Source organism: Tursiops truncatus, chromosome 13, assembly GCF_011762595.2.
Source record: "Tursiops truncatus isolate mTurTru1 chromosome 13, mTurTru1.mat.Y, whole genome shotgun sequence".
In the NCBI taxonomy this organism is placed as follows: Eukaryota; Metazoa; Chordata; class Mammalia; order Artiodactyla; family Delphinidae; genus Tursiops; species Tursiops truncatus.
This window is the reverse complement of record NC_047046.1, coordinates 38,302,363-38,317,829: the sequence shown is the minus strand read 5'-3', so window position 1 is coordinate 38,317,829 and position 15,467 is coordinate 38,302,363. Positions and strand designations below refer to the sequence as shown.

General features: G+C 36.8%; 1 protein-coding gene across 2 annotated transcripts in view; it reads right to left on the bottom strand.

The window, feature by feature from the left end:
• The window catches only part of MIB1 (MIB E3 ubiquitin protein ligase 1), a 116,598-nt gene that overhangs the window by 89,025 nt on the left and 12,106 nt on the right, over positions 1 to 15,467 (bottom strand). For both annotated transcript variants that reach the window (XR_012325347.1, XM_033837613.2), the window contains exons 2-4: positions 8,126 to 8,297; positions 6,192 to 6,321; positions 30 to 134 (exon numbers count right to left, since the gene is read on the bottom strand). Coding sequence is in view for 1 of the 2 variants with exons in the window: in XM_033837613.2 (XP_033693504.1) it covers positions 30 to 134; positions 6,192 to 6,321; positions 8,126 to 8,297 (407 nt within the window). In the remaining variant the exon portion in view is untranslated. The remainder of the gene's footprint in view (positions 1 to 29; positions 135 to 6,191; positions 6,322 to 8,125; positions 8,298 to 15,467) is intronic.

Sequence of the window (15,467 nt, the reverse complement as noted above, 5' to 3'; positions counted from 1 at the left end):
TTTTCAGCTTTTGTGGTTCTTACACTTACCATGCCCTCAAAGCCAACTCTGTAAAGGTTCTTAGCACCATTGTCCCAGAGAACATAGGCCGCACTATGTGGGCTTGATGCACTCCAGTCTTGGATTTCTGTTACCTAAGGGAAATTTTTGAGGAAAAAAAAAATTTTGAAAGAGGAGAGGAGAGGTTGGTTCTTTTAATTATATTTAAATCTTTAAAAATATTTCAGCTACAATCCTGTGTAACAGGATCATGAAAAATACTTATTTACCAAATATATGTCACTTCTAACATATAACTGAATAATACAGTTTTCCAGAATATTATAAGCTAATTTCTAAAACCACTGTAGAAATTGTAAATACAGAAGCTTAGTGATTATTACAGTGACGGATTATCAGAAAATACATAATTCAATACAAAATTTAAAATCTTCACTCTTAAAGGATTCCCTCTAACTATTCTTTTAAACCTATTCTTTGATACAAAATTTAAAATCTTTGACCAAATACCCTGAAAAATTCAAGGTAAACCCACTCTCTGGTCAGCTAAACGCTGATAAGCATGAGGCTCAAAGGCCAAGTTTAAAGAAGACTTGAGTGACTTGGCTCCTCCAGCAGCACCCCTCAGTTGCCCCAAAAAGCAGGCCTTCTAAGCTGAAACACTGTGACTGCAGTGGAGACCCAGACACAATCTCTAGGCCCCACACACCAGCAGGCTGATTAGTAAGAGCGTTTAATACTTAAAAAAAAAAAAAAAGAATACTGGAGTTGCTATTGCTTAAGGACCAAGAATCAACTACACAAAACTGACGCACAACGAGCACTAAACTTGGGTATTCTCAAGTGAACCAGTCTACAGCTCAGTATGGGAAGTCGCACATGCGCAATTCATTACTCTTCTCCACCCTGACACTTATAATCAACCACGCTACATAGTTACTTAGAATGCCAGGCTGATGTTAAATGTAATTTTTAAGGCATGCCCTTAAAAACAGACTATTTCAAATAAGATACATAATGACCATTTCATTTTCACCCTGTACTAAAGAAATAGTTTTGCAAGCTATGTATTTTATGGTGCTTTTGTAGAGATAAAAAGTTCTTATGCTTAAAATTTAATCAAATATTTGAGCAACATTTCAAATTGTTAGTAAATGAGTCTATCTATTCTCTTTAATTTTTTTTTTTTTTTTAAAGGCCGAACGGTGTAGCATGCAGGATCTTAGTTCCCCGACCAGGGATCAAACCCATACCCCCTGCACTGGGAGCGTAGAGTCTTAACCACTGGGCTGCCAGAGAGTCCCTATTCTTTTTAATTTTAAAATGAATTATACATTATAAAAATATATCATATGTAAATTTTAAAGAATAATAAAAAAACAAAATGAACATCAGACTAAGAAAAAGAATATTACCAGTACTTTTCAATTCCCCTGCATGCCTCTCATCAATCCCACCCTCCTGCCTTCCAACAGAGGTAACTACCATCCTGAATGCAGAGTCCATCACTGCCATGCTTTGCTTTCTGATTTTCACAACCACTGTATAACCTTCCAAAGCAAGAGTTTCTAACACTCTAAAGTGAAACATGCAACTTTTAGCAAAAAAAAATCCCTTCTAATTCTAATATAGTCAGGTTCTATTTCATTCATTTTTAAAAATACAATGCTAGATTAAATAACTGTGTTTTTATGAGAGGGACAAAAAAGTATGTGACCAACTAAAAAACAAAGACTACAAACTTTAAATCAAATTCATCCTAAATTTCAAATTACTTGGGATATAAGCAAATTCATTACTCAAGCTCTGAATCACTAAATGAAATTCCTTCATTTGTTAATATGATTTGGTTAATCAAGGAGGAAAGTGGAAGGCATAAGAAAATAACTACATTAATTTCATACTTTCAATTCTGATTAAGAAATATGTGCGGAATGGCTGCTAAAACCATTAGGTAAAAGGTTGCTGAGAAACTCTGTAAAGGATCAAACTGACAATACCTGCACTGATCAATCTTAACGTCACCAATAGTAGGATAATCAAACTTTATATGCCTCCTGATGTGATGCAATGAAAGTACACACACCACTGATGAGGTACTCTTGACAAAAAAACCTGAACCGGAACCTGAATCTAATCATGTCTCTACACCTAACACCTAGTTTATAAGAATACAAGGCTCAGGGGAAGAAGTTCAAGAACATCATAAAGAATCAATCAGCCAAATCCAAAGAACCTTGATTTCTTCAACAAATAAATGGCATTTTTTAAAATGTTGATAATTTTTGAAGTTGGATGTTGGGTGCATGGGAATTTGTTATACTATTCTTTCTATTCTGGTGTATGTTTGAAATTCTCCATAATAAAGTTTTTTAAAAAGAAGAAAATATATCTAGCGTACCTGTATGAAATAATCAACATATATTCGAAAGCATTTGCAAAATGAAAACAGTCTTGAAATACTAACTTAGGTAGTTAAGAATACACTACACACTTCCATGATGACCTTACATCATGCTTGCCAAAGCCATGGTGCAAAGCAAAAAACCATGGTACATGTTGGCACATGGTAGGCCATAGATTGTATCAGTATTACAACGTCAGCCTAGGTTGGTTTACACCCCTCAATATGGCTCATACTAGCCGTATTGTTGAGAACATGTAGTGATGAGAATGGGGTGGGAATCTTGAACCCTCAAGGGAAAAAAAAGATAAGGAAAGAGGATTGGGACAGAGCAGCCAGCAATGAAGACTGGCCAGCACAGGAAGGCTTAAAAACTTTCTTCATTCACACACATGGTCAAAAAGAGTCAGACAAAAATTACATTTCATCTCAAACATGTGCTTAAATAATGTTTAAGACTTCCTATTATATTAAGTTCCCTCACTTAGAGTCACATGTGTAAGATGGTTTCATTTACTTTTCATTTTGTTCTTAAAATGTAACAAGTATTAAGTCATAATAAACCAAAAATGTAATACTGATGACTCAAAGCTTCAAGAATGCCTACTTTTCATCCCCCTAAGAAGTGCCAATATAACAAAAATCCAGAAAGTTCCATTTATGTGGCTTCAGACTTTAGCTGCAACTGCTTTTGAAAAGCTGATGAAAAAAAATTTTTTCCAACCCTCTGACCATAAAATTAAGCGTGAGGAAGAATATAAAGTTAAAAACAATTTTAGAATGAAAGTATTAAAAAATTTACTTCTTGTGCACTCTTGCAAAAGACATTACTAGAACGTGTACACCACCAAAGGAAAGAGTAAGCTAAGTAAGATGATGTAATGGGATACAGAAAACATGGGATCTGGGTTTCCCTGGTGGCACAGTGGTTAAGAATCCGCCTGCCAATGCAGGGGACACGGGTTTCAGCCCTGGTCCAGGAAGATCCTACATGCCGTGGAGCAACTAAGCCCGTGCACCACAACTACTGAGCCTGTGCTCTAGAGCCCATGACCCACAACTACTGAGCCTGTGTGCCACAACTACTAAGCCCGTGTGCCACAACTACTGAAGCCCATGTGCCTAGAGCCCGAGCTCCACAACAAGAGAAGCCACCACAATGAGAAGCCTGTGCACCACAACGAAGAGTAGCCCCCACTTGCCACAACTAGAGAAAGTGCGCATGCAACAACGAAGACCCAATGCAGCCAAAAATAAATAAATAAAATTTTTTTTAAATGCTTAAAAAAAAAAAAAAAAGAAAACATGGGATCCAGCCAGGAAAGAGGCAAGGGCATCATCAAAGGGAGCTGCCAGGATGACTGCTGGGTACCAGGCATCAAGGGCCATCTGTCTGAACTGTAGCCATGTGATTCACAGGCCAGACATGCTGAAGGCTCTTATCACCCAGATGCCCACTGCCATTGCACCATTTTATCAACCTAAGGTCACACTGCCTGAGTGAGCCTGACCCAAATTCTCCACTGTACTTGGCTTGTTGGACTATGTAATGATGAGGTTCCCACTCTCCCCTCCACCCCCCATTCTCTGCCACCTAAATCAACTGAGGTCTCTCATCTTACCCCACAGAATATTCCGCTTTGACCCACTCCTAAAACTTTGAGGTGGATCATGGTAAGCTTAGAAGCAAAACATGCATAGTAACTCATGTCCTCTGACCATATTCCTGTCCAGTGTCCTGCACTTGGCCCATACTTCTGCCTTGCCTGATGTCCTGACCGTGCTGATCCCTGTGTTTCCCAGGACTCACTAAGGAGTTGTTGCAGGGCTTGCAATTGGGAAAGGGTAAACAGAAGACTTTTAAAGGTATTCATAACATTCTATTTTTTAATCTGTAGAGTAGGAAAAAAAGTTTGCTTTTTAAAATTTTATTACTATTCTTTAAGCTTTAACATACATTTTATACATCCTATGTAACACAGTATTGCTATGATTACAGAAGTTGTTAACTGCACAAAGGGCCTTGCCAAGGAGGAGAATAGAGGCTGACCTCCAGCCTGAGCTCCACTTACCAAGACCTTATGCACGGGGACAAGGCTGTTCCTGTGTCCACGCTCAAAAGGGTACCTTTTCTCTACCACTGGCTTGCCAAGCATGTCCCCACATCACTCCATCCATCCAGAGGTGGTGCCTTTCCCAAATTCACACTGGTCTATTTTTCTTTTTAGAAATGTGCTTCTCAAACTTTAATGTGCATCTGAATGACTTAGGGCTCTTGTTAAAATGAAGATCCTGGGGCTTCCCTGGTGGCGTGGTGGTTGAGAGTCCGCCCGCCGATGCAGGGGACACGGGTTCCTGCCCCAGTCCGGGAAGATCCCACATGCCGCGGAGCGGCTAGGCCCATGAGCCATGGCCGCTGGGCCTGTGCGTCCGGAGCCTGTGCTCCACAACGAGAAAGACCACAACAGTGAGAGGCCCGCATATCGCAAAAAAAAAAAAAAAAAAAAAATGAAGATCCTAATTTAGAAAGTCTAGGAGGAAAGGGACCTATTACCTATTATACTTCTAACAAGCTTTCAGGTGACACCAATGCTGCTGGTCAACAGGCCACACTATAGTCACAGAATTTAGATTTATACTTCTGGTTGTCCATCTCCCCAAATTAGAATATAGGTTTCAGAAGAGGAGGAATTTTGCCTCTTTTGTTTATTCCCATAACCCTCATGCTTGGAACAGAATCCTTCACCTAAGTGTTCAATAAATATTTACTAAATTAAAAAAAAATTGCTTCCTTAATAAAAATCAAAGTACTTAAAACATATAGGCCAAAATATTTCTGTCCGACTTCCAAACGTTAAAATTAGACCTTATTACTTGAAATTAAATCAATATAACAATACTCTGAATTTAGAAAACATCTATTTGACAAAATGTTTAAAAATCTCAAATTCAAAAGAATCTATATAGCACCAAGTTGTACAAAAGAGGCTTTCGAGTTCCTAGGAAGAGTTCCTCAAATGACAGAGACTCTAAAATCATCATTCCTTAATGCTAAAAACAATATTTTAAAGAAGGTAACAGAACTGATATTAATTGACTTCAAAATCTCAAACGTGAAATGCTGTTCATTTCAATACATCTCGCAAAACACAGAGAATACACATTTAACACGTGACTGACTGAATCAACGAATGCATCATCAGCAAAAGCAACATGAAATCCAAATAAGTAAAACCAACAACCCATTCACCCTAATATCTCTGGCTACCCCAGCCCGTTAAAGAGGCTGTACAAAATTCCCTTCAGAATAACTGCTATAACTGACCCCTAGACAGCTCTACACGCCTCCTGAGAAGGGTAAGGAGTTAAGTGGACTGAATAACAAAGTAGCTGCCTATTACCCCTCAGAAACAGACCTTTGGGGGAATGGAATATAAAACAAGTACATTCAAATGAGGTTTTAATAACAAGAAAATAAAGAGCATGAGATACCGCTTAGGGAGGACTAGCCCAAACAGGATGTTCAGAAAGGCATTCTGGGCAACAAAACGGCCACATGAAGCCTAAAAGTGGAAAGGTAAAATCTACCCTACAACCTTCTCACGGAACGCCAATATGTACAACAGAGCAGGAACAATCTTTTTTCTTCCGGGGGAAAAAAATGAAAACTTAAGAAACTGTTATTGGCATTAAAAAAATGGGCCAAGAAATTCAACTACAGTAGTTATAAAATCTACTGAATATACAATATTCTAGAATAACATGATGAATCAAAAACAATTTTTACCTTTCCCCTACGTCCATTTCCTCCATCCTGATCTTCCCACTGCCAGTCCACTCCTCGTACCACTCTGGCACCTGCAAAGATCCCTCTGGCTGTAATCTTCTTAGATTTTCTACGAGACTCTAACAGAACCCTAAAAAAAGTATTTACTTTCAAATTTATATAAAAATAGGTAACAGCAGTTTATTTTTTAAAATAAGATTATAAAAAAGGTTATTCTGAAAATATAAAAGATTTTTCTTTGTTCTGGTTAATACCATAACAGCACGGTACAGGAACACTTTCCACGTTACACAGGTTATGATGATGAAGACATTAGTAGTTGGAATAATAATAATAACGGCTAATATTTACTTAGCTTTTCCTATACATAAAAGCACTTACAGAGGTATAAAGTCTGTTACAGTCCCTAAGATGAAGGTATTATTATTCATTTTACCAATGAGGAAACTAAGTCCCAAAGAGCTAAGTAATTTGCCCAAGGTCACAAAAGTTAAATTGGAATGGAATCAACACATGAATCCAGTCTAACCACTTCAGGGTATCACCACACTCTTCAATACTTTAGAGATGGTAAATTCAAAACCCTACAACTGTCAGGCAAGTACTACAAATGAGGGCCTAAGAAAGACAGCACCACAGCAATGACAAATGGCAAATGGCACTTGACCTCAGGCTGGGGAAAACAATAGGGAGTGGTAGGGACTTTGGTGAACTCCAGAGTATGATTTGTCTAAAGGGTACAGGTGTTCCTGTGCTTGAGCCAACTGCTGCCAGGAAAAAATGCAGAACCTGTGTTGACAGTCTCTGGAGCGTGGGGGAACAGAATAGGGTTAGAATTCATAAACCTGATTTTTCTGTGAAATCACCCGATTTTAAAAGGTTAGCAATTGTTCAAAAATTTAGATCACTGTGTAAGTCAAGTAAAATACATCTGTGGCCTGGATTTGACCTACACTAAACTGTCTCTAAAGTAGTGTATACCTACAAGAGACGACAGACCTTGAAAAAATGCTATACTCAACTATCTAGACAAGCATGGTTTTCCAAGGCCTTCTATCCCTTATTCTTCTACATCCTTCTCATTCCTAAAAATCAAAAAGATTTGGGGTTTTTTCTTCTGCTCTGCTTTTATCTCATTATTCTGTTCATTTTCAGAATATCTTTACTACACCCTAACTTTAAAAATTGTAAGCAGAAGACAAAAATAAATAATCTGTTGAAAGTTACTCACTTAATAAATGGCAGGACCAGGATCTGAACCAGGACAGTCTGACACAAAAATCCATTTTCCTATTACTCCTGCTGCCTCCTTGTCACTGACTTGATTCTTGCTCCTATGCATTAGTCATAGCTACATGAGAATACTCAATCACCTGACACTCTGCACCCATTCACAATTAACACCCTTCTCTCTTTGCTCCTAAGACACTTAATATGCATCACTAAATACAGTCTGAAACATCACATGATAATCACTGTTAATCAAATAATACCTTAATTCGTAAACTCCTTAAGAATAACGTCTTATTAATCTTCAAATTTACACAAGTATAGTCTTAATGCTCTGTAGTCTTAATAAATGTCTCTTGATTCAATAAATGGGCTCTAGTGTTCACAAGATAGAATGCATACAGAGAAAACAATCAGCCTCCTTTGGGCCACCCTTTCATTTCCAAACACTGAGCAGTGCCAAGTCTCCACACTAGAGAAAGAACAGCTCAGATTATCCTGGAAAAATACATGTATCTCTATCTTCACAGAGCTCTTTTCTCGCTATGTGGTAGGCCTGGTCCACATCTAGCCTGGTAATTGCTACTTCTTGACGAAACCAGCTGTCAGAAGCTATTTCCTGATCCTATTTTTAACGCTGAATGGTATAAAAAATTCAATAGAAACAAGGAATTGCAATTGAAAAAAAAAATGGATTGCCATACCGCTCACTTCCTGGTGTAGTAATTCTATAAAAGCGATGCCTTAAATGATGTTTATCTCCATGATAACAAACTGTGCACAAATCATAATTTGTACACTCCGCACATTTCCATCGAATGCCAATGATTGGTTGCTGGCGGCAGGTATCACACATGGTTCCATCATGCTTGATGCCTATTAAAACAAGGATACACGCTTACCTTAATTACAAGTATTATTTATTTGAATATTATTCCCTAAGGGAAAAAATAAGAACACAGCATTTTACAAAATAGTTCAATAAAACAAGAAGTAATATTTCAAATGTACCATATATAGTTGCAAGATAACATATTGCAAATATTTTAACCAGTACAAATTATAGACTAAATATTTTCTATCCCTTCTTTTTTCACTAGTAAGAACACTTCTCAGTAGCACTTTCCTTGCTCTCATCCACAAACTGAAATTTAGGTTCAATCCAGAGAAAGAAAGAAGAATCCTTTATCACCAAGTAGATGTTTCAGACTGCAAACACACAAAAATCTTTTAAGGAATGTGAACCTATTCTCCAGGTAAAATTTCCAAAAGAAAAGACAGTTTTATCCTCATGATATCAGAAACAAACTATCAATTAACTTTAGCATTTATCCCTATGTATTGACAACCTTTTCCCCATCAACAGTAAACTTTAGACAATGATTAGCAAGCAAGTTTCCCAGTTTGGGAAACAAACTTGCGTTTGTCGTGGGTTTTCTTTTTTCCTTAAAGAACTAGAAGAAATTAACACTAGAAAAAGAAAACAAGCACTTGGTAATATAACCTATACTAAAAATGTTCACATGGATAGATGAGATACATGTTAGAACTATAAAAGTTCCACTATAAATCAATGAAAATAACTGACATTGTAGGGTAATAAGATTGGGGAATAATGTTCCTTTACTATTCTACTAAGATCACTTGTTCAATAAATTAAAACTAGGAGTTTTTTAAAACAATGTGTGGCCTGTGAACATCAGTGTCACTATTTCATGACACATGCTGTATGGTCATGCCCAATGTTGAACTACAAACAAGGGCTAAGTTGTCTGTACAATACTGACACTACCCTAGATCAAGTTCTGGCTCTCTCAATAGCTATCTCTGTGTCCATGAAAAAGTCATTTTAACTGAAGTACTTACATATAAAACAACAGTATTTATTTCAAAATATTTGGTGGAGAGGGAGGGGAAGTAAGGTGCGTTTAGATGAAACAAGATTGCTCGTGTTGAAGTTGGGTAACAGGTAACATGGGGGTTCATTATACTATTCTCTATTTTGTATAAGTTTAGAGATGTTCAATAATTAAATAAAAGAAATGAGTCATTTTAGTTCTCAGAACCTCAACTTCCTTTGGAGGAGGTAATATGTTCTTTAAAGGAAAGGTATGTTCTAAGAATAAAATGAGAATGTGAAGTACACGCAAGAACTAGAATACAACAGTAGTAATACTGTAGCTAAACTCTGCAAGAACTAATACATATTGCTACTTCCTGGTAAGGGGAAAAAATCCTACATAATTCATTTTCTATATCCCAGTTTAAAATCCCTATGAGTAAGGAAACCAGATTCTAAATAAAGTACCCTAGCTGAGATGGTTAAGAAGAAAAAAGGGGGGGAAGGAAGGAGGAAGAATGAACACTGAAAGGAAGCTGGGATGTCTAGTAAACTACAAAAGAGCATGACACCAACACCAAATATGTTTTATGTGCAATCCTTCTGCAGTCTCCTACCACACAAATGCCTGGCTGTAGAGACAGAGAAGACAGCAGACATCAGTACCTACTGATTCATTCAGTAACTATTTCTTTACTGCTACTGTGGGCAGGCCCTCTGCTGCTTTCAAATATCACTCTTGCTATGGTAGGAAGAACAGAAAGGAAGAAAATAAAAGGGGCTAGAGAAACAAAGTCAAGTACTAAGAAGCTTACACAGTAGTCCAGGTAAGATAATGGTAGTTTAAGCCAGGGTGATGATAGTGGAAGTGGAGAGAAAAAGAGTCAAGAGAGATTTAGGTCTTGGTGGCTATGGGTTAGAAAATAAAAGATGTAGAAGGTAACAAAAAAACAAAAAAAGTATAAATAAGATCATTAAAGAGAATACAAATGGATAAGTATTAGAGATATTTAGGAACAAACAGCACAATAAACTGAAACCTAGAACTGCTCCCTTAAAAAACAGAAAGGGAGCCACCAATAAAAACATAAATAAACACATGCTTATCAAATAATACAAGCTCAGGGCTCCACTGAGAAACTCATTCAAAAAACTAAATCAAAAAAAAAAAAAAAAAGAATCAGGAAACGTTTTTTAGAAATGGTGGATGAGTAGACCTTTCAAAGGAAGAAAGAAACCTCAGAAGAGCACAGAGTGTGTTCAATGAACCAGGAGCAGCTTTATTTGTTTGGCAGGATTATGAAATATAGTCAGAGACTTAGAGATAAACTTTATAGAGTCATGCTGGGAGATAATAAGATAAAACATAATCTCTGATCTGTATATTTAAATTGTTGCATTAAATGGGGAAAACAAAGGTATGCGATTTCAGAAACTACTCACATAAACTTACTGGCTAGGTAATGTTCAGAATCGAGCTTTTTAAACTACTCTGGGACCAATATTCTCATCTATAAATTGAGAAAATACTTCCTTTCATAGATGTTATGGACTGGGAGGTTCCCCCACAATCCCTAACCTCCAACGTGATGATATTTGGAAGTAAGGCCTTTGGGAGGTAATTAGGTTTAGATGAGGCAATGAGGGTGGGACTCCCATGATGGGATTAGTGTCTTTCTAAGGAGAGGAAGAGAGACCAAAGTGTCTCTCTCTCTTTCTTTTTCTGTCATGTGAAAACAAAGCAAGAAGGCAGCTATCTGCAAGCCAAGGAGAGAGCCCTCAATAGGGAACCGAAGTGGCCACCCCCCTGAACTTGGACTACCCAGCCTCTAGAACTGTGAGAAATAAATTCCTATTGTTTAAATCACCCAGTCTGTGGTAGATTGTTATGGCATCCCAAGCAGACTAAGATAATATGGAAAGGGACACTGTGAAGCTAAAGTGATATAATAGAGGTAAACATACTCTGAAAGGCGTTACAATAAAAGGTAAGTATAAAGAATTATACTGCAATTAATTTAATCTTAATATAGATATATTAAATGTACTAGTCATCTATTTAAATAATTTAATGATCAAAGTCATCACATACCCCAGGCAAATTCAGCAATACTGATACAAAAATTAAAGAACTCAATAAATTTCTCAATTTCCCAGAGACTGCATACAGAAAATATTCAATTATTCATGTGTGGATTACCCCCATTTTATTTTAGCAAATCATCTGCCCTCTCCATTTGCTAATTACTCTTTTATCTCAGGTTTTCCCCCAAAGTCTGTGGCTTCCCTGCAGCTGTACCTGTCCTCTCTGTTCCTTTAATTGTTTTCCCTCCAGAACAGCAACAGAGGACACAACCGCCATGTGACACAGTCCTACACAAGAGTAGTTCATCCACCACTTCTCATTCTAGCCTATGGCTAATTCTGACTGCATCAATCATGAAAATTATCATCAGCCATAGGCCCAAAAGAAATTATACTCTAGTCTAACAGACTGTAAACTAAAATTAAAAACCAAGTTAAAAAAAAAAAACCACCAAATTTATAGCTGCACAACTCAGAGCTACCAGCGTTCACAAGTACTGCATGCTTCAGTCTTTCACAATATAAATCAAAAGGCCAAATCTATTCTTCCTTTTGGGGTGTATAAATGAATACACAGAGAAGGATTTGTTTGGTGTTTTTCAATCACAGAAGGATTTTTTTTTTAAGTACCAAATAATCCATAACCTGGCTAATCGTCCCATGGGTTACTAAGAATTTGCTATATTTTGCTTTAAACCAATATATAACCATTCCTTATAATGTTCACTTTGAAAACATAATTTTGTAATTATTCCTGATATTATCTCCCAACACAAATAGCAAAAGTCTACAAAGTTAAGAAAGAAATTATCCTAGCTCACATAAAGATATTTTTTAAGGTAAATTCTAAAACCTATCAACAGACAAAGATTTTGAAGAACTGTCATAATTGTCTGATGCAAGCCTAAAAATGAATTTTAAATTTTCATAAAATTGCACTTTTTAATAAGAAACGGCAAGAATCACAATATGAGGTTTTTTAAAATTCATCAATTTAAATACTGAAATACAGGTACACCCCTGCTTTATTTATGCATTTTATATCAGGCACATTCCTGGAAAACTGAGTGTATACTTAAAATGGAGGAAAGACGTGGCAGATTGTATTTTCCAAAGAAAGCCTCACCGATCTATATCCACCCCAAGTGCTCTTCTGACAAGAGGACAATGAATGACAAGTGGCCATCAAGAGGCGGGTCTGTTTTCCTCCCCACTGATCCTGGGGGGACATCTGCAACTGCCTTGGTTAATAGAAGGTGGCAGAAGTGACACCATATGACTTCTGTGCCACCTGTCTGTCCTTGTCTCTCTCTCCCCCTCAGGATTCATGCCCCCACATGCCTTGGCAGTTCTTTCATACTAAGTCTGGCTACCCTGAAGCTGCCACAGAGAGGAGACCACTTGGCGAGGCCATAAAGAGGTATAAAGAGATGCCCGAGGAAGCCTGGCTGTGCAGCCCCCTCCACTGTTTGACTCTCCTAGCTGGGGCCCTAGATACTGTGGAGCAGAGGCAAGCCATTCCCCACTGAGCCTCTCCAAATCCCTGAGGGGTAGAAGCCCTGAGCGTATAAACTGTTTCACACCACTAAGTTTGGGGGTATTTGTTGTGTAACCATTGCAACTAGAACAAAGCAAGTTAAAAATAAGTTACAATCTTTATTAAATTACAGTTCCCTGCAGTACAGCGTAGCAAAAATGTGGATAAATTAAAGAGCTAAATATGAAAAAAAGAAAACCATAAAAGTGCTAGAAAAAATTGTTGAACAGCATCTTTTACAATTCTGAGTAAAGTCTCTCTAAGCATGACACAAAACCTAGAAGTCACACACACATATAGGAAGTGTATAAATAGAGAAAACCTGGAAACTCCTCCAAACTGCTGACAGTGGTTGAGGATACACAGATGAGGAAGGAGAAGGCACCTTCACATTTTTTCTGTATACACTTTTCAGTTGTTTAGCTTCATTACATACAATTTTCAATTGTTTAGTTTTATTTTAAGTATTAATTTCATAATTTTAAAAAGAAAATACAAAACAAGAGATACCAACTTTATCCTCTTAAATTGGAACAGATTAAAAATAATATGTCCGTGTACGTGAAGATGGTGTCAAGGGAGCCAGTCATACTGCTGAGAGGGAAACAGAAATTGATACAATCTCTATGGAAGGTACTTGCAAAATGTTTCAAATGCTTTAAAAGATTTTGACCCTGTCTTCAAATTTTTTAAAAGGTACATCTCATGATACTAAATTGTTTGCAGTAAATAAAAATTTAACATAACATATTGAAAAGATGGGGATGCAGCTATTTATGTGTAAACTAAGGTAATCCATAGAAATTCTATGCAGTTATTAAACCATGTTGTAGAAGAAATGGTACTGAGATGGTAAACTATATTATTATTTTATAAAGCAGTATGCAAAGAATTACAATAGAGCACTTTGGTACATAAATTACATTATACATATAACACATGTGCCCAGAAAAACTAGAAAGATAACCCCCAAAATGTGCTTGACGGGATCGCCCTTTGGGGTTTTCCAAGTTTTCTACACTGGGTATGTATTAATTCTAGGAAGCAGCTGGGCGAGAAGGGGCATTTAATATGCAGTATAAGCATCAGAAATGCTGGTATATGTCACTTCTAAATAAAAGCTAAAAATAAACAAAAACATGAGGAACTCCAAGTATTTACAGAAACCAACGTTCAAATAGTTACTTCAGCAATGTGGTACACTGCTACTCAGAAGTTTTTACGTCTTTTAACCCTTACCCTAACTTGAGCTATTCTGTGCTTATGAAAAGAAAATATATAGCTAATAAGTACACTCCTTATTGCCACGTGCCTTAAGAGTCTAATTTGTCTTACCACAGGAAAGCATCATGACCAAAAACATCCTAATTAACATTAAATAGCAGTAACAGTAAATGTCCACACAGTAGTTAAGTTTCTGAACAGGTCTAAAATAGGTCTCCTATGCCATCACAAAAAGTCAAATACACTAAACAAATGGGTATCCAATACACACTAAGAGGTATATCCTAATTTATCTGCACAGCTCTTCAAATGAGTGCTGACTGATGAAAGGCATAGGGAAAATGTATCCCAACCTCCTCACTTGACCAGAAAAGGAAAAGCCCAGTTTTCAGCTGTTCCCCTACTTACATATTTTTCATCTCTACGTTCATTTTCTCCAAAATACAATAACATTCATGAGCTCATAATCTGAGTACAGGCTTTCTTTAAAAGCAGCCATTTAAACATACAATGATAACTGGTTAAAAAAAAATAAAAACTTCTACAATTCACGGTTTTAAAGAATACTTCAGGAAAACCACTAATGCACACAAAAGCACATCCAAATCCTTTCTTGGTTCCCACAGTTCAAATGCCAACAAAGCTACTGAACAGCTGTGAAACAGACTAATACTGAGAATTGGAAAAAGTAAACAAAGCAACCCACTCCACTACCAAAATGAGCAGTACAGAATTTTTAATGAGAATGCAATTAATTGACTTTAAAACAAAAGATGACATTTAAAGAAAACATAAAAAAGGAAAAAGAATTAAATGAACAAGGCCAACATTTTACTGGTCTCTTACTCTGGCAGCTTTTTTGTTTCCCCTTACTTCAACCACCCAATTCATTCTCAACTAAAAGCACTCCCTTCCACGCTGAACCTCCTTAGAACCTCCAAGAGTTATTCCTTAAAAATTCAATAAAATTTAATTCCCTAACTAAACTCATGAATGCTTTTTCTCCCTCCTAAAGAATACCATGCCACCCTAGAGAGTTAACACTCTTTCCCTTTGCTAAGCTTTATGAAGACATCTGCCACCGTTAAATGAACCACCTGATGATAGCTTTTGACTCATTCTAATACTCAAATGACCATCTGCTCTACATTTTAATGACATCTCGCCTAAATTCAATAACTTAAGAGTATTTACATAGCTTAAGTCTTTTTGCTGGCAAATTTTATGAGACCAGTAAAACACTATGGTCGAGATCAATAACCACAAGTTTCTTAAAAGAGCCAAGAAAAACAGCTCAAATTCATAAAGCACTGATTTATTTAAGTAAAATGTTAAATTTCTAGAGAGAAAAAAATGATTG